The sequence below is a fragment of the Leuciscus leuciscus genome (assembly GCF_965113295.1).
Source record: "Leuciscus leuciscus genome assembly, chromosome: 6".
Lineage (NCBI taxonomy): Eukaryota > Metazoa > Chordata > Actinopteri > Cypriniformes > Leuciscidae > Leuciscus > Leuciscus leuciscus.
Genome location: NC_138730.1, coordinates 15,980,930 through 16,001,491, shown reverse-complemented (window position 1 = coordinate 16,001,491; position 20,562 = coordinate 15,980,930). Strand labels below are relative to the sequence as shown.

Here is a 20,562-nt window from a genome sequence, read left to right as displayed (position 1 = left end):
TCTCCCTCTCTTCCCTCATGGCAGGTAGTTGACAAAGGGCTGCACTGAGCCAGCACAGCAGTCTCATAACACTGCTGGAATGTTGCAATAACGTTGTTACTGTGCCGCGGCATAACGCTGAGCCACAGTGTCACGCTGTAACTGTGGCGTAGGAGGTAAGGAGCTATGGAGAATCCTGGAGAATCCTGCATTTTTAAGACACTTGATGCAAGTTTAGGGACAGGTCAACTGGAGACCAGTGTTCTTCAATTCAAGAATTTATTTAGAATTTAAAAGCATTACATTTTTTGTCATTAATAACTTCATAATTACATCTGATGATTTTGAGCTTGCGGAGATTTGAAAGGGTTTAAAGGGAAACCTGCCACTCGCATGAGATCATAGCTAATGCAAATGGCAACGATCCAACAATCCAATCAATTTCCGTTGGACAAAGTCCAAGCCTACATTTTTGTCTTGTTCGAGATGCTGTTTTACTCGGATATACTGTCAGAGAGTGAATTTACTTTATCATTGAGCAGGTATGTTTTATGTAGCATAATTACACAAAGCTAAAGTCAGACCATACTGTTTTTGCTTAAAAGTCCCCCTGTAGTCAATAATTGTATCCCTTAAAACTCATCTTTGATCACCAAAATGACATATTTAAAAAAAACAATTCCTGTGAAAAGAATTTCTTCATGCCTTAAAATAGCTACAAAGTAACCCTACACCCTTGCTTCGTAAACGCGGATCTCCAGTTCAGAGATTCACTCGACCAACTTCACTGTAGTAAATGCTGCCCAATGGTGTCGCTCTTTACAACGTCGGACACATAACGGTAATTAATATGATTAGCCTTTTGCTTGACTACGTTATCAAACAGCTAATAATGTGTTGCTAATTTTACACAAACCATGCTCCTGTTCGCTTTGAACAACTTAGAACGGCAGTGGAGAAAGGCATATAGTTCATCATAACATCGTAATATACATTATATACAAAATTCAGCCGCTATAATGCTAAATGTACACGATTTTTCATATCAACAGAAAAATATAGCGGAATATCCTCTCATCTCTCGAGACTCCCCTGCTTTGCAGTTAATGATATGCTAAAGCCCGCCTGCACATTGACCCGATTGGTTACAAGGTAGTTTGTGACGTCAGAAATACCAGCGATTTCAAACCGCGTTTTTGAGAATGTCTTTGGTTCACTGCAGTTTTAAAGGGTAACTAAACCCCTGGTCAGAGCCTGACTCCACCCACTGGCAATATTTGAAAAATGCCAGAAAAGTGGGCAGACCCCAGCGGAGATCGCAGGGTCGCAAGACGACGTAAAGTACATGCATCTGATGAGTTTTATCGAGTTCATGTCAATAGCGTGCGCTCTCTGTAGGCATATTCTTATTTTGCAAGCAAAAAATCCAGCAAAATTGCCCCGGCGCGTTTGTCGACCCCAGAGGATTAACTTTAGCCTAACCATAAATTGTGATTAAAATATATATGAACACTCACATCAAGACGCCACTGCGGTGGTGGAGTCCATGCAGGAGGAGCAGCGTTTGGGCACTGCGTCGCTTTTCAGCACGTGTTGTGTGGAGAAGCCCAATTCCACCTCTATTGCGTTGGAGAAGCAATCCCGCGTAAAATGCAGGTTTCACACTTGAGCTCAAGGCGGTAACTTACGGTCTTCCAGGCCAAGTGCATGCAACCACTGGCGCCTAATTTCCAAGTCTGCTGGAAAGCTATGCAGTCCAGCAGTGCTGTTGCAACCAGCAACACTACACCTACGTGCCCTCCTGACCACTGTACTAAATACAGATAAATCTACGCTAGCTCGTACCAAGGGCGTTGTGAGCTCGTACCAAGGGTGTGGTGAGCTGGAACCTGCTTACGTCACGTAGTACCGCTTACGTCACGCAGTACCGCAAACATCCAATAGGAAAATTCAACTGCAGTAGCCACCGTTCAACCTGAAGAGGGCAGCACTCAGACGTTTTTACACCATATATTGTAGAATTAAAACACTTTATACCCAAATGTCAAAAAAGTTACTCGAATCAATGAACAGCACTAATAAAGCCCCATTCTTACAGATCATTAACTAAAAAAAGTTGGTTTAGGGTTTAGTTACCCTTTAAGGAGAAAATATTTAGTAATGGTGTTGATGACTTATGACTTTGCACATGGTTTGTCTTAAAGCATATTTATAACACCACACAGACATATAAACAACTTTAAAAACTTGATTTTCACCACAGGGGGACTTTCGTGCAAATTATACAATCTAATTCAAATAAAAAACAACTGTATGTGTGTTTGGATCATGGTTAAAATGCAGTGGTCGCCTCTAATTTCAAATCTCTACAGATATTATTTTGTTTATGGCCAGTTTGGCCTGTGATAGAGCAAAAAAAAAAAAAAGCCAATCTGATTCGGCCATGAAAAATCATGATCGGTGCATCCCTAATTATGACTGACCTAGTTCAATGAGAGCTGGGTAACAACTGAACTTTCTCAGCTCTTCTGCACCCCTAATGACATTAACTGCATCAATTATCCACCTGAATCCTTATCTGCAGGATACAGTACAGGGTCTTCAGGGGGGGTCCTTTTGAATAGTGCAGTGTGTGCATGATAGAACTGCTGACCTGATGGACTAGAAGCTCTGCCACCTCCACGTGGTTGTTGAGGGCGGCCAGGTGAAGTGCAGTGTAACCATCATCCTTTTTCTCATCCACTATCCATGGCCGTGGCAGTTTGGACAGCAGCACGCGCATAGCACTGCAAAACAAAAGTGAGAATACAAATCTCAGCATTTGAAAAGATGAACTAATAAACATGTAATTAGTGCAGGGCTTCCGTGGATGTGGTTAGACTGAAGGGTACATAAAGGCAACTGAAGTCAGGAACATAACCCATAGCAATAAAAACTGAAAGCACACTGCAAATCAACAGGGAACGACAAACCGTTTTCTACCAGCTTTTCAGACCAGCAGGTAAGAGCACAGCATATATCCATAATGCAGAGGTGAAAACAGAAAGCTCAATCAATCAAGAATTGATGCAGCACCAGCAATAAGATAGTTGCCTGTCCTGGAGAAACTAGCGCTCAACTTAAAAAAAAAAAAGAGTAAACTAGAAAATGAGTGTAGAGAATTTGTGTAGAGAATCTATGACCACCACAGACTAGCTGAAATCAAGGCAGAATGATGACAAAGTAATGGGTTGCAGTAATAAACTACTAAAGGGTAATGAGGGGTAATAGTGCAATGATTATTATGAGGAAGAATTTATTTTTATTTTTTATTTGGTGATACTTAAATATGTAAATAGTAGAAACATACGTAATTGGAAGTTATAGTAATGATCCATCATGAAAACCAATGAGTGAGTGCTTTTTCAACTTAATAACATTTGGTCAAGGTAAGCTCTTTAAAAGTTGAACATCTTAAAAATGTCTAATAAAAATCAAAAAAATGCAGTACATTCAAGCACATTGATCAATGTGCCACATAATGTCTGATTTATCTGTCCAGTACTTTAATAGCTAAATAGCATCCCTAGTAAATGCATATGAATGTAAAATAAAAGGAAGTAAATAAGTAAAATAAATAAAACAGCCACTATAGAGGTCATGCCACCCATCCAACCCTATCAAACCTCTGAAAGACTGACAAATCAAGGAAATTGCCAGTCACTTTATGCATTGCTCATCTGGTTATTCACAGTACTCAAGAAGAAATGCGGGGTTAGTATTCTCAAATGTCTTTAAATGTTAAGATTGTTCTTAAGGTGTCATTGGTGGGATGTCATGAGCAGAAATAAGTGAAGAGGCTTCTAAAAGAGAAAGAAATTGATGAATGTAATTTTCAGAGATGAGGTGGATTTGCAGAAGCCTCTGGAGTGCAGATTTTTTGCTGCAGGGAGAATTCTGGTAAACCCAAAGCCGGTATCTAGTTTCTTAGGTAGTGCGGAGAGAGAGAGAGAGCATCAGCTCAGTACACATTTGGAGCGCTGTGCAGCAAAGCAGCTGTACTGCAGTGTACACAGCATGCACATACACGCAGCCCAGAAACATCTTTACACCTGCGATGCTCATGGGGGGGTTGGAGTCTGTGGACATGCTCCTTAAGTTACTGACTGCTGATCATCTGATGAATAAGTTCAAGTAAATCTGATTGTCAACACAGTGAGGAAAGAAAGGAAAACCAAGGTTTTGAGTGCATCAACCTCTTTTGAGTGCATCAAGTCTTACAACAATAGATACATCCTGAGGCAAGACAAGAATTGGTGATGGACTCCTACCTTCAGAAAGGTAGTAGCCGGTACAGGAAATGGCCTGGCACTGGTGCACTCCTGTGTTGGCAATAATAATAAGGATTGTTGCCAATAAGGTGCTGGCATTGTGAGTGGTGAGCAGATGCGGCATTAGATTGACAGGCTGCCTGCCACGGTGGTGGAAATGGGAAGGCATTAATATTAATGCAGCTTGCTGGCACTACTGCATTGCAGTCAACTTTTTTTTGAGGAGGAGTTCAAAGAACTCTAAACATATGCAGTCTATGGCACAAACCTCCTGTAATTCCTTCCTGGAAATGATTTGCTCTACTGTGAGCAAAGGAAAATGCAGATGATGAATGGCTTGTTATTGGTGGCAAACCTTTATAGGGATTTGATATCGACCTGAGGTAGGTAAACAGTTGCCATTTAAGAGGTAAAGAACAAGGCTCAGAGGACACAACGTGGCTGAAGTAACAGTCTGAACGGCTAAATGAACATGGGGGCAAATGTAGAACTGAAAGAGAGTGGAAAAAGCAAGATGAGAAGTAAGGTGAAGGAAAAGCACGATGGAACTGGGTCATCCTGTGAGATACGAAGATCCCTCAGGAGTACGCCAACGAGGCCTGTTTTCTCCGGTAGCCTCATGGTAATTTGTCATAGACCTGGAGCTTACTGTTACTAGGAAGGGAAATAGCTAACGCTACCTTACTGTAGTACAGTGGTTCCCAACCCTGGTTCTGGTACACCGCCCCCCACCCCAATTATATGTGGGCCTGGATACGGTTACACTGGAATAAGCACCAATTTGTTTGATTAAGACCTCAAGACTATAAAGTTATGATGGTTTGCTGGCACCATCTCTTGGCAAACACAGTGGGTGAGACACTAAGTTCATTCAAATGTGTGTGCTGTGCCATTGGAGTGGTAGCTTTTTTCTTCATGTTTTCGTAAGCCATGTCAAGCACCAGATCATAAATAACAGCCTAACACCTATACTAATGCCAAAAAATAAAGAAAGAAAAAGAACAATGGCTGAAATGAGAGTAATTGAAACAATTAAGAATAATCAAGAGGGAAAGTGGATCTGCATCTCAGAATTTCTGCTGAGTGAAGAGGAGTTTGTTATTAAGTGCAGCTTTCTTAATGCCTTCTTTAAAGTGACTCCCTGCCAACTTGGACATATGGCTGTGCAACTTACTGTAATAAAATCCATTAGCATTAAAAGTGTGGTCAATAACTGAATTTTTACACTGGTTGTTACTGAAGACTGATATAGTAAAACATTTAGTGAAAATGTTTGAAGAAGGTATTGCACAGCATTACAAAGCATCATTCGCTTACTTTTACAGATATGTCTGTCTCACGCAATGTCAACGAGGGACCCGACGGCACAGTAATATCCATGACCTAATTATCTATACTGTTACTTGAGACATACTGATTAAAAAATATATATTGTATTTAAAAGTTAAATCTATATTTCACTTACACTATGCATATATGCTTTTGCTACACATTAAGTGTCAAGAAACATTAAATTGAAAATACCTCAAATAAAGTCCTCCAGTGATCTTAAAAGCATAATAAATACAAATTAATGTAAGCACGATTGATTTAAAGTCCCCCTGTGGTGAAAATCCAGCTTCTAATGTGGTTTATGACGTTTTTAATATGCTTTAACACAAACCATTTGCAAATTCTTAAGTCAACACCATTGCTGAGTATTTCCTCTTTAAAACTGCTGTGAACCAAAGACAGTCTCAAAAATGCAGTTTGAAATCGCTGGTGTTTCTGACGTCACAAACGATCAAGTAACCAATCACGTCAACGTGTGATTATCAACAAGTGTATCTCTGAGCTGGTGTGAGTGAGTGGAGGCGGGGCTAATTTGCATATTCATAGAACCGTGTATAATAAATGAGGCAAGGGTGTAGAGTTACATTTAAGCTATTTTAAGGCATGAGGATTTTTTTTCAAGGAAAGAACAATTAAATATGTCATTTTGGTGATCAAAGATGAGTTTTAAGGCATATAATGATTCCAGTCTTTCTAGATTGGAGGGAAGATTTGTGAGATTTTGAAGATTTTATAGATTGGAGGAAAGTCATTTGACAATGAGTTAACACTAAGAATTATTTTCCTTGTGTAATGATGGAACATTCTTCGATTGGTGACTGACTCACTTATGGGAGGGGTAGACATCAGTGCTATAAATCTTAAGATTTAATTCACTCCAACCCCAAACTGTTTACTAGAGGTGGGAAAATTCAATCCAACAAAGTAGCTCAGCTGGTGTTCAAATTCTCAGACACAAGCAGCAAAGAAACACTAGACTAACAAGCCAGCAGACAGATGTCTAATAAGTTTCTATTAAGGATACAGTTGGGTGTACTTGAAGTCAGATGCCCATTAACAGCAGTATGATGCATTGCTGAAAGGTTGATTTAATGATCCGCATTGGGGTTCTATTTACAGCTTGCTCATGCATTACAGTCAGAAAATGCATTTATAATACATGTTTGGGTCTTGCCAAGGAAAGAGTATTAATAGTAAAAGCAAGGAGTCGACAGTATGACCAAAACCTTGTATAACAATATGAATGCTTTTATAATACCTGAACTGTTTTTAGCAAAATGGTTATTTTAATGGAAATGCAACCTCAAATGAATAATAAAAAATAATAAAAAATCTAATACATTTCTAATTATACATTTTTGTAGATCAATGCAAAAAAAAGTGTTATGTACAAGTAAGTCATCTTAAAAGTGGATGCTGGAAAACACCATGAAAATAAACTATTTCTTTTTGGACATAGAAAGAGGAGATAATGGCTGAATCATGAGGCCATCAATGCTCAACTTCACCATCATTCTCTTACCTGCCGGTTTGAGTTAAGTAGATACAGTGACCTCCAAGTGACCATATGGGTTTCTATAGCAACCATGTATGAATTATTCAACACTTGAGCATGGGTCAGTTATTAACATGGGTCAGTATGCAAACTGTAAATGTAAACATTACTGATGCAGTTCAGTTTGGATCACAGTCTAGGTGAAGTTTTTTAAATTTGTGCTTCAATAAATGTTGATTCATTAATGGGAGGGAATTTGAAGCAATTGAGCTGAATATCTAGTGATGCAATGATTATTTAGTCTACAAAAGGAGCATCGTAAAAAGATAAATCCTTGTTGAACTGGGCTATAAGCTACTTTTAGAAATACATTTGTTCTTGTTGCAATAGCATGTACAAAGCAAACAAAAACTACATTCATATTTAAATGTTCTAAAATGTCATACTTTTGTTTGATAAGCATGACTAAGTCAAATGAATTACTAATTATTCCAGTACTTGACTCGACTTACTGTACCCAACTCCCTCACTGCTACTCATGATATCATCCACAGTCATGTCTCTTACCATTACGACACCTACTACGACAACTATTGGCTCAGAATAACAACTTGGCCAACCCACACAACAAGAACAAGCAGTTTGATTGGGCAAAAGGCAGTTTGGCTTGTGTCAGTTTGTCCTTGGATAGTCTGGTTTGATTGATTACGGTCCTTTACCCCAGTGGAGGTGGACATATGCATTTGGGGGAAAGGTTGAAATGTGCATTGTCCAAATAGTTTTCCGTTCTTTGGTTGCAATGACACGGGTAGAACATCTTGTTGGTGATTTGTGGAAATGTGAAATATAAGATTTAGAAATGTTGAAACCCACCCAGACATTTTAAGTTATTAATATGGGACAGCTAGCGAGCCACCACTCTTGATTTATTAACATGAAAGAACACAAATGATGCAGTCATTGTTCCTTGTCTATATACCACTCCAAGCTTGTGATTGTTCTGGTGTACACAACTAAAAATCAAATCAAAGTCTTCTAAAGTCATTGAACAGCTTGTATAGTCAAACCAAAATGTATTCAGACACTTCAACATTTCTCACATTATCACAGTTTACTCGCTATAGTTTAGAAAATGGTGATAAAATATGACAAGAACTCAAGTTGATATTTCACTGGTTTTGGCCATCCTTCTGTTAGACTGTCAAATGAATTAGGTGGAATAGATGTCAGCTGTTAAATTTAACTACACAAATAGATAATACCAATTTAGGTCGACCAATTATCAAGCAATGCTTCATTTTGTTCAGTCTGTGGTGTTAAAAAGGTCGCATTAGCAATTAAAGAAAAAAACACAAGCAAAACATGGTCAGGTCAAAGTGTCTGAATAATTTTTGGTTCCAAATTTTTATAAATTTTACTGGTAGTCCACTTTATGAAGAATTTTTGGGTATAATATGTCAGTTTACTTTATTTTGCTATCCTCACTTAAATTAACTATAGTGTCCTGCACCCACTAGTAAAAAAATATATCTGGTGTCTGAATAATTTTTGGTTTGACTGTAGGTAGTTTCTGTTGTTTTCCGCTTTCTTCGACTTTCTCTTTGTTTACGGATGTGACGTAACCACGAATAAAAAAATAAATAAAAATAAAACCCAATGATGTGAAACTGACATTTCCTGCAAAATCCAACCCAACAGTTTAAATTATGAATCTTTATCATAAGCTTTCCGCCGTCTGGCTTTTTGCCTTTATTGGATAGGACATTCAGAGAGAGCAGAGAAAGCAAAGTGCGAGAGAAAGAGTGGGAAAGAAGCAGGATTCGAACTCTGTTCGCCCAAAGCAGTGCTAATGAGGCTATTAGATCCAACGATTTTCTTTTGTACTTGCTCAATTGATTCACCTTAAAAAAAAAAAGTACATTTAAGAGAAAATAAACTGGTAACTCTGTTTGCAATATTCTCAGACCAAATGTTGCTCATACTGTGCTGTTACTCTACTGTTGGGTCTTACAGTAAACGTGTAGGGGGGTTTGGAGCTGAGAGATCAGTGGTACAGCCGCAGTGGGGCTGAGTGGAACAATGGTGAGGAGCCGAGAGACCGGCTGCCACAGGCTTTCCCCCCAACAGCACTCAGGTCGGCCCTCCATAAATCACTTTTATGCCGTCTGCCGCTCAGCAGCTTTACCCACTCCATGATGGAATGCTTAAAGGACTGGAGGAACGAGGGAGAGAGAGAGAGAGAGAAAAAAAACAGGGTGGAGGATAGTGTTTTAAGTACACTGAATATGGAAGGCGTGTTTAGGCAGAAGATGATACAGCGAAGTGAGGGTGTCTTTGATCCTGAACGAATAAAACCAAATGTTTTGACTCATCCGCCTACCTTTTAGTTTCTTTACAATGCCAAATAAGAAATCAAACAGGTCTGTCGCATCAGTCGCATCTAGACTTAAAAGCTGTGCCAAAATTAATCCGACAAATAACATTAGAAAAGTAATTTGTCTTTTTGTGCAGACTCCAAGGCCCATAGTAATTAAAAGCCCTGCTCAACTCAATACTTATCACCATTCAACCTGTCAGGTAATAGTGTGATTGATGAGATCTCTTGCTACAGAGGTACCTGATCTCAGCACTTCCGGGGACAGCTTTCAAAACTACAGAGAATTACCCATGGGTGGTGCATCCGGTCAAAGCTCTGACTGTCAGAGTGAAGCTGAGTCAAAGTTCTCAGATCGTGGCTGGAAATCTTAGCTGTGCAGCATTTGAAGTGAACTATGGCAAATGTAAGCACACATCAAAAATTCCAGTATGGCTTTATACATTCGATTTTAATGGGTTAAACAAACAAAAAAATTCAAATTTCTCAATGTTCTCAATTATAAATGCAATTTTTAGAAAAACTTAAAATGAATACACTTTTTTTATACTGTACCTTACGTACACACCGGGACGAATATCGGCGCGCGTTATTCGCCAGCGTTTTTCAACGCATTTTTTGTTCACACCCAAGCGATTTTCGCTGACGATGAGCCGAGTGAACATGCAAATTCATTCCCTGACATTAGATGGCGCTTAATGTAAAACAGAAATACAATACCACTCCATAACAGTATATACTCTGCCACTCCATAACAGTTCTCTTTTAACAAGATTTTTGTAGTCGCTGTCGCGTTTGTCATATAGTTCTTGATTCCGACACCAACGAGACCAGCAGCTCTACATTCATCTTGCCTTTCATCTTCCTCGTCATTTCTTCCCGGCAGTGTCTATGGGCAGTGTAGACGCTACTTGGCGTATATCTTCTTCGCTGTTACGTATGTGTGCTCGGCAAGACCGTTTTGTGTTTGAGCGCCCCCAAGTTGTGTTTTACTGTAACTTCAGAAGCTCCAGACACGTGAGCAAAAGCGCCAATCTCATTGGTCGGATAGTTTTTGACGCGGCGCGTCAAACCAAAAAAAACGAACCCGAGGCGTTTTTAAAAAAAATTACGCTTTTACGCGTGGCGTTTTTCGCGTCGGTGTGCACACTCACATTGGCGCCCTTTGTTTAGTCACGAGGCGTTAAACGTCGGTCGAATATCGCGCGCGAAATTCGTCCCGGTGTGTACGGGCCTTTACAGTGTTGTGAAGTCTAAATTTAAATCTAGCATTTAAAATGACTGACTTTAGTTCAACAACTTATTTAGGCCACCTTTCCTAAATAAATAGGCTTAACTAGGGGAAAATATGAGCAAGAAATTTTATGAGATTCACTCAATTAATGAATCTACATTTTCACAACCACTTGAACTGTAATCCAGAAGGTTGAACCAGGATCTCTACAATGGACACAGGCACAGTAGTATTTCCGCCACTGTTCAATGTAGAACAATTTGTCTTAAACTGCAGATGAGAAATAGAATTCAAGAAGCCATCAATTAGTCGCCCTGCTTTCTCTGATCGATAACCTATTCAACAAAATTTTCACAATTTATGACTGAAAGGAGGAAACTAGATGGCACACATTTATACAGTATATGCATAGTATGCTTCCTGTATCCCAGAGTGAGTGGAATTTAACTCAAGAGACTATTGACTTGACTATTGACTAGGCAGTCCTAGGTTTTCATCCTTATGTTTGTCACCGCAAAGCTTGTCAACCTCTCACTATTGAAACTTAGGGTATGTTTACACAACAACAAAATGCTTAAACCTGAAGTTTTTTTCTTTGAGTTTTCCGTGTATAGACGATACCATTGTCAATTCCCCATTCACACGGATCCGCGAAAACGACTAAAAACGCCGTATTCTGCTGCCAGGCCATTAGATGGCGATGATACACTTAAGACAGATCATTTAAGACGCATGTGCATGACGTCATTGTTTTCACAGATTCACGTTTTTACTGTTTACACGGAGACCACTTTCAAAAACTTGCACTTTGAAAACCGCTTTGAAAAGTTTGTGATTTCATCCACACAAAATGCTCTTGTCATGTAAACAAACAGCCAAAAAACGCCTAAAAAGTTTTACGTTTACAGCTGAAAACGGTGTCGTGTAAACAGCCCCTTAAGCTAAACCTCCCGTGTTTTCTTTTGACATTTCAATGAGGGGTGACTTTCTTTGAAGATTGATTTTTTTGAGGTCCCAGATTTTGGGTGATGTTTTTAAATTTTCTTGAATTTGTGGTTCCCTTGCTGCAAGCAGTCCCATGAACTATAAATTTTGTCTTTTTCAATTGTGCTGTTTGGCTGAGGGTTCGGCCTCAAGCTGATGCATTACTCTGAGTGCATTACACCTGGCAAATAGTCAATTTCCATAACACCCATAAATACAGACAGCATTTGAATGCCAATACGTCAGACTGTGAATTAATTGAATAGTATTTCATAATTGAAAAAAAAGACTTGATTAAGAAAATGTTCTGCAAGCATTATACAATCTTGAGGATTGATGTGTTTTTTTTTTACTTTTTATATGTTTTTAGTGATTTACTGAAATGTTAAAAACTCTTATCCTCAAAGACTTGCCCAACACTGCTGTAAGCTATGGAAGGTGGGAGAGGAGAAGCCTCAGGACAATTTACAACTAAAGATTTAAATTATTTAACAGAGACATCACACTAAATAATGGGATAATCCTGGCATGTCCCAGAACCAAGATAAATCATATGCTCAATACAGGTTCAACAGCTGCAGATAAGCTAGGGTACTTTGAAACACTGTAACAGGTTTGATCCAAATTACACTCTAGTACTCTATAGACTTTTCATAAACGTAACGTATCTTATCTCACACCGAACTGCGTATGTTACTAAGTATAGTGTCGAGGAGAGGCAAGATCTACCATATGCAGCATGTTCCGGCACTATTTAAAAGAGAACCGAGAGTACGAAGTGTTTAGATGGAGAGAGTAAGGGGTGGAGAGGCTGGGTGTTAGAAAAGCAGGGGAGGGGAAAGGAGTGAGGGAAACATAAGTGGAACCATGAGAGACCACTTTATTTGGTGCTACTAAAAATAACACAGCGAATAGCAGGCCAGCAAACCAGTGCTGCGCTAACGCAGGCTAGCTACTTGCCTTGCTGAATGCACAATCGATAGGTGGAACGCTGGACGGGATACTTCCCAGAGCTTGTAGGGGGACAGCTGCCTCGGTGCAAGGAGGGGGGTTCTTTTTTGCACTGGTTGACTAAATATGGTCACAGGGAGATGAACAAGATACTAAAGAGGAGCTGGTTTTCAAACACTTCCCATGGTAAAAAGCGCTAATGATTTTGATCTTCAAGGTGCAACAGCTGGCTCCTTTTGTGACTAGCGGCTCTTCGTTCACCTTCAAGAACATCATGGAGAGTTTCTGAAAGCAACATAATCACCTCTAGTCACCTTAGATAAGGTTAACCAAGAAAAGGGTAAAATGGTTTAGAAAAAAAAAAAAAAAAGGTATCTGCAAGCTTCACAGAGGCAACAATCTGCGTACTTGGTGGATTGTTGATGTACATTTGTTTCCAAATTAGAACAGCTACTTTTCCACTTTATAAATTTGCTTATGGAAATGAAAAAAAGGAATTATAGAAGGCAGTGGCTTGAGTATAAAACTGCCGTTTCAAAATGTAGAGCAGAAATAAACTAGCCAAAACACTAAAGCGCTAGAGAGAGCTCCAGCAGTCATGCACATCTTCACAGAATTCATTGAGAATGCACATGCTAGAGATGGGAGGGAGGAGGGGGTGAAAGTGCTGCAGTTTTTTTCTGTCCGTTTTTAGAGCAGCAACGACAGCTCCTCGTGTCAGCATGATGTCTATTCCCTGCCTAAATGTAAGCCGTGAGTATGCTTTCTTCACCCGGCTCCACCCCTCCCGCTTTACCACTCTTGTTTCTTCTCCACAACACACGTTCAGTACCCCCCCCTTCCCTCCCTCCCCAACCCCCCGTCAGAGAAGCTGAATCAGCGAGTCAAGCATGCGATGGCTGCAGCAGCTGGAGAACTCCCGAGGTCATTATGGCTCTTCACACACAGAAGAGAAGAAAGAGGGAGGAGCAGAAAGCAGAGGAAACTGAGCTGACAGGTAATATATGCTCCATGTGCCTTCCTCCCTCCGGACGGGAGTTCGCCCCCCATGCCGGCTGGTCCGCACTGGCGTCTCTGCTTTTTCTTCTCCGTTTCGGATGCACTGGGGGTGAAGCGCGTGGCCGGTCAGCCGTGGTCGGTGAGAGGGAGTGGAATTTACAGCTCTGCAGCAGCATGAGGAAAAACTACTTCTCTGGGAACACCACACATAGCAGGAAACGTAAGTGCTACCCCCCCCTTCACAAGCAAAACGGCAGGGATGTGTGAAACAGCCCGACAGTCAGGTGTAGGTGGAACGGGGGGAAAGTTGCTGTCCTCTGCATGGATTTGCTTTGCTTGCTCGCTAGAATACTGTCACTTGCTCACTCGTTTGCTCTCGTGCCCTACCTCACTCTCTCCGTGTCTCTTGCTTTTCTAGTGCTGGTCAGGCTGCTGCAGCACAGCACTCTCTGGTTCATTACCTCCTCGTGGCTGCAGCACAGAAGACATCTAAAAGATGGACTCAGTAACTGAAACTCACTGCTCGTGAAACATGCAGCATTTATCTGGGATCTTTTCACTTTGAGGCACTTTCGTATGGAATACGACTGTCGGGATGGTTACACACTTCGCCAACACTCATTTTTCAACTGGTCAGCTCTAATAACTGGAACCATGTTTGGTGATTCAAGACTTCTGTAACTACAGGGGGACAGGCGTACGCCAGCCATGAAGGGACATTGGTGTCACGGTGAGATGCAAGTTTCAGGCCAGGTGGGGGGTGAATCGGTTTGATGAAAAAACAGATGTGCTGGCATATTAATTCTCTGGGGAGGGCTGCTGATATGTGTGTCAGTGAGTGAACCCACAACACCAAGGGTAGTAACCCAATTTCTCTCTGCATGCTTTCCAATCATTAGGCAGGGGCAGGGCTGTAATGCTGCAGTGCCATCTCCCCCTCTCAACACACTCATCCCTAAATCTTTACTAACACTGTGGCGCCACAAGAGTCCAGCCATACCTAGCCATCATATCTAACCCCGTCAAGCACCAAACTCACCCAGGATTTCCACCCGTGCTCAGAATAGCCCGTCTAAGTGTTCTGTTATATTTCCACCCATGCGCCTCTCCTTTTGGCCTGGTATTGGATAGGCTCCTGAGAGGAGGGGGATGAGACAGGGCGGTGTTGACTTGTGGAATGTGTGGAGCTAGAGCAAAGATTCATTAGAGAGCTACTGAACATTTCATGCTGCCATGCAAACAGTTATTGATCTCTAGCACATAGAATTAGAGCTCTAGAGAAGCTTCTAGAACAAATAGACCCAGGTCAACTCAGGGAAAAAAGGTATGGAGGGTGGGGGGTTGCAGGAAAGAAAAGAAAAGGTTAAAAAGAGAAGAAAAAAGAAAAAGGAAAGAAGAATCAGCACACTAGTTCCAAATCACTATTGCTGAGTGGGCATTAGCTCTTGCATGTGACCTCTGGCCTGGTCTGTGTGGCTAAAGCCCAAATCCTGCTCACAATAGCTTCCTGTTCCACTTGGATCAACCTCATTTTTGGACCTCAGCAACCAGTCTGACATACAACTGAGAATGTGGTTAAAGAACGGACAACCAGACAGAAAAAGGCAGAAAGGAGATACATACTGTGTTGAGGACAGTGTTACATTAGAAATGCAACTTTTTTCATTTATTTTTTTAATGTCTTTTGAACTTTCCTGGACAACAAAAAACATCCAGGCTACAAGGATGGAAGAGGACACTTTACCTTATTTTTCAACAAAACACTTTTACCAATTACAGAAAAAGAACTTTTTTTTCCAAAAGAAACCAATGGCACTGTTCTTTTCCAACTTCCCTACGGATACCCCACACTCTCAGAGGACAGCCAAGGTCAACAGAAGATACAATACTGTGTGAACCCCAATATGTGTAATGCATATTGGTAACACAGTATTGGGATGGGGCAAAAGAAAGCATGACTTAAAGAAACTGTGAAAGTGACCTTATGTATAATGCTAACCATTGCATTCTGCAGAATGGTTATCTACCGACGGTGATTAAACATGCGTTTGGTTTATATAAGGGCTGCGCTAACCAAACATCAAATCAGAGAAGGTAAGGAAACTCAGCTGTGTCGGGGGCTGCCTACTTGGTGTACATACTTCTTTATGTGCCCATATGAACATATAACAACTATGGAATGTAAAGAAGTATGTATTCTTGGTCAGGCACTGATCCTCAGTTTATAAACTCTGCCATGATTCTCTGCATCACTGAATTTTGGTACATGGAGACAGTGTGAGGAATTTTGTAACTGGGGTGCAGAAACTTACTACAGCAGTGGATTCTGAGAGAAGTCGCTGTTCTTTTAGTGACTTCACCAGCAATCCACACCACCCCTCCCCAATTCAGCAATTGACATGCTAGATCGTTTAGTCTGGAATGCTGCAGGTAGACAAATATTAAAATAATGGTTTGTAGGGCCCACTTTCTTGGTGACAGAATAGGTTCAATCACTGCAACCTAAAAGATCCAATGACGGCCTGAGACATCGCCATAGGAACAGGAGCTCCTTTCATTATTGGAGTTTGCGGCATTTAAGGCTATGAATTGTGGCCAGCTGCAACCAAGATCTTGTACTGCAGGAGCGGCATACGCCAGAACCATTAATACCTTAATCGTTTCAAACTTGTCTAGAAAGGGTAAGTTTGGGACAACTTCACTTTTTTTAATCTTGAAAATGTAATCTTGCTACAAGGAAGCTACTGAGGTAACAGTTCCATAAAGGTGAGCAGCGCTCAGCTATTAAAAGGAAGCTTCTCTTACATTGCGGGATAGTACAGTGGTCTGTTTCACCCTGCCACCCGTCCCTGCCCCCATTGTTCATGTTTGCTAGGCTTGCCAAATGCTTTGCTGGACCACAGAGTAGTCAGATTAGAGCATGGAAAAGTGACAATGCAGGATCAGAGGGGGTCTGCCTGTCAGCTGATTCCAATTGTCCTTTACAAAATGTAGACCGAGGCCTTCAGAAGAGGACATCCAAGCATGTTTTCTTTCATTTTTTGGTCTATTGGTGTGCAGCAGGTTACAATAGCAATCACTGTGAACAGAGTAGAATGAATGTCCGAGTAGAACAAAGGTATTACACAATGCTGAACTTTAAAGCTGATCAACAGGTGATGAAAACAGTTGTGTGAGGGAATAAGGTAATCAAGGACAGTTGTACTTAAGGGTTTGAATGCTTCTAACCTGCTCCAAGCATTTGGCTGTGCACCAGGTCATCTTTCTATTGAGGTAATATTTGGTTCGTGGTGATGACTAAGGTCAGAGCGCACCTGCAATTTCTTGTCCGATAAACCCTTCCGTCTTAAACCTCCCACTCATTCACGTTACAGGCCAAGAAAAATGTAATGGACGCATTGTGTGCAAAGATACAGTAAGGGTTTTTGGTCATGACTGAGAGCTTGTGGCCCATTTTTCTGAATGTCAGACACTCCCGTCTGTCCTCTGTAGGGCTGTGCTCTTTCCATTTTTGTGCACCGCTTGCTGTATGGTTCGCTCCTGTCAGTCGTATGGCTGTGTTCCCTCTTTCTCGCCCTCAACCCCAGCCTGAGTGACATGCACAGCAGATGCTGACATTATCAAATGTTCAGCTGCTATCCCTGGCTTTTGCCCTCTTATGGCCAGTGTATTTAGGGGCCGAACTTTGTCCAGAATGCCGCAAGCAAGTGTCTGTGTAATGCAGGGAGGGGGATCTGTGGAGTAAATAGCACTTTACTGACCCCGGTTTAATGAGCGCCATATTGAGCAGCAATGACCCCTTGCTTACACTCTCAGATGGCCACCTGCTAAGGAGCTAAAGGCTTTTTGGCCACCTCAAAGCTGATGGACAGTCAACTGCGTGTTATAAAACAACGCTTTGGCTTGTGCGTCACCGAATTGTCTGGTGGAGTTGCTTCTGCCTCGGATTGTGACTGACATGTGGTACAAATATCTGTGTTAGTCATTTCAGCATTACCACACGAGCAGTCTCAGAGGCGCTCCCACCACACTCCTTTATTGGATTAAGTAGGCAAATTAGCCCAGCAATGTAGCAGAGTATGACTGAATCTTTTCAAATTTTAGAAAGTGACAACTACAAAAAGCAGCACATGCTGACATCTTGATCGCCCAAGCGACACTCTGCCCTCGGCAGGCTTAATCCATCAGCAGCTGTTATTGCTACAAGACTCGCGGACACTCGATTTGAGTGCACCATGATGGATTATTATCTTTTTCACTGAGCACACTTCTCTCCTTTTTTTTTTTTTAATAATGAGAAAGAAAACCTCTGGAGTGCAGTGAAATGTATTATTCGATAAGTATAGAGAAACAGTCTGAAATGAGCCCATGCGACATTGCTTGTCATGTTTCACAAAGTTTAACTGCTTAAGGTCATAAAACAGGGTCACATAAGCTGATTCTTATCAGTCTCATTAACAGCAAACCACAATGCTTTGCTAAAGCTGGTAAAATGGAACCAAATCACCTCTTCAATGGATTTGGTCCCCTTCAACCAGCTGTAGCTATGCTTTGATGACAACATGAATTGTTTCTATCCTGCCTTTTTTTGCTTCCGCAGGAAACCAAGATGATATAGTTCATTAAATAATTTCAGTGAAAAAGTTTCTTTTAATAAACGTTAATACAATGTATTATGACTGCCTTTTCTACAAGCTGAACAATTCTTTCAATTTTTTTTTTTTTTTTTTAAGAATAAAATTTTACAAGCATTGGTTTTACAAGTTTGTGTTTTTAAAGAGTGGGTTAAAATATAACTGCGTCAGTCACCATTAGAGAGCAGGCAAAGACAAGTTATGAAAAGAAGGTACAGTGACGCAATTGGGTGTAAAGTTGGGCTAAGCAGAGGACTGACATCCACATAAGAAAAGAAAGTCAAGGGAGTGGGGAGGAGAGCAGTTGCAGCACATGCTCACTGCGACACATGCGGGAACGGTCGCCTGCGTGCTTCTCGGTAACCCTTCTCTGCCTGCAGACGGGAGTGGGGATGAAAACCAGATGATTCTAAGTGTGGGGGGTTGTACACACAAATCATACACAGAGAGAGTCCACCAATTATGGCCCCCTGGCACACTGACGCAGCGCAGGCATGCGGTGTGAACCTCCCTCTCCTCTGCATCAGAGCAGCATCCTTCCCTCAGTCACATGGATGGCAACGCTGCATCATAATTTCACCCATAATTACGCTGATCTGCCACCATGTCATGCTGAACCTGCTCTGCACCTCCATCCATAACCATTATATACAGAGGTAGTTAAGAAATAAAATAAAAAATTCTTTCAACATCATGATTTTAGGTCAAAATTTATATGTAATGATGTATGTTTTAAGTGCTGTAACTGGTCAGTATTTCTTGTAGGATTTTTTAAAATCACCTCTTGGCTTTTATTCTTGTATTAATCTTAAATCCTGAGTGAGACAAATGAAATGAGCTCATAAAAGGGTCAATGACAAAATAAATAAGTGGCCACAATAAATGGTGAATTCAATCTTCTTCTTTTTTAAATCTAGTGTAAAACTAATGTCAAGTTCATGTTGGTTTCCTGTTTTTAAAAACGATTCTACCATTTAAATGTAAAGATGCTAACAATGTGGTGTAGCTAAAAATAGGTTTTTAAATATATTTTTCAAAAGTATATGAATGATTAATTCACATCTATAAATGAGTCGCACTAGGGGTGGGTGATATGACCAAAATCTAATAATCACAATAGGAGTAATTTTATTTCACAACAACGATATATATTACGATAGTTATTTTTGCTTTAAATAAGGTTTTAATTATATAAAAAATATGATAGCATTGAAATATATTTCTTATCACCATTTTCAATATAATTAAAAAAAATAATACTAGCCTAAACAACCTCTCAAGCTTACTGAAGAAGACAAGTAAACAGTGATAAAGAAAAAGCTAAGAAAACAAACTACAACAGAGCAAAGACAAATTAAATAGACCTACTTAAACTTCAAGCATTAGAAATATTGCATAAAATGTATAATCAAACGTATAAAAATCAATGTATAGACTTTACAGTTTAAATTAAATATAGATCTATTCTTATTAAAGTGATTCCGTCAAGAGCAAAGAGAGATTTTCTCTATTTTGATGTTGTTTGATTAGCATTAATAAATGACAGCAGGTCAATTTGGATGCGACTGCACGGAGTAAGTACTCCAGCATTTACATTCACTTTCTGTTTACTTGCAAACACATGGTCACTTTGATAGGTATGTGTATTTAACTGTTCAGGCCCAATTAGGTGGCAAAAAGCACTCTGTTCAGTTCACAGCGCTGAGAAACAGTCTCTCAGAGAGCGTGCATATACATCTTTCACTGCTAAATGAGCATCAACGGTTTAAAAATCACCTGTTTTTAACCCGCAATGCTTAAAAACGCATGCAAACAATAAGCTTTCATGCAGCACAGCAACGTCACGTGAGCGTAAGCAAGAGACGATAGTCCAAAATCTCTACCGGTTGACAAATTTCTACTGGTATTATCAGCCACCCCTAAGACTTTGACCTTGCTATGTATTATTTTTTTTGTCAGTAATGATGAGTCAGTAAAAATGTCAGTAAGTAAAGCAGTTTTTCCCCCCCAAAATAATAATAATACAAGATTATGCCTTAAACTAATTATGGTTTTCTTTCTCAATAATTTTATTCTTAGGCATGTGGTCAAAAAAGGACAAAAATAGAAGGAAAACACAAACCTAATAATAATAATAATTAATAAAAAGTATTATTTTATTTAAAGAATAACAGTAAAATTACAATACTAATAAATTATGGCTGTCTTAATTTCTTTGCTTTCAAATGTTAAAGCACAGAGCTTTTATTGTGGAGGAAAACCACCGGGTA

At 40.3% G+C, this 20,562-nt stretch overlaps 1 protein-coding gene and 1 long non-coding RNA gene across 4 annotated transcripts in view; one reads left to right on the top strand and one right to left on the bottom strand.

Moving 5' to 3' along the window:
• The window catches only part of mib1 (MIB E3 ubiquitin protein ligase 1), a 74,751-nt gene that overhangs the window by 14,674 nt on the left and 39,515 nt on the right, over nucleotides 1-20,562 (bottom strand). For all 3 annotated transcript variants that reach the window (XM_082173946.1, XM_082173948.1, XM_082173947.1), the window contains exon 13: nucleotides 2,633-2,765. In XM_082173946.1, the coding sequence (XP_082030072.1) occupies nucleotides 2,633-2,765 (133 nt within the window). The remainder of the gene's footprint in view (nucleotides 1-2,632; nucleotides 2,766-20,562) is intronic.
• Nucleotides 10,056-18,378, top strand: LOC309501869. Its single transcript, XR_014207017.1, has 2 exons — nucleotides 10,056-13,878; nucleotides 14,077-18,378. It is a non-coding gene; the product is annotated as an uncharacterized lncRNA (long non-coding RNA).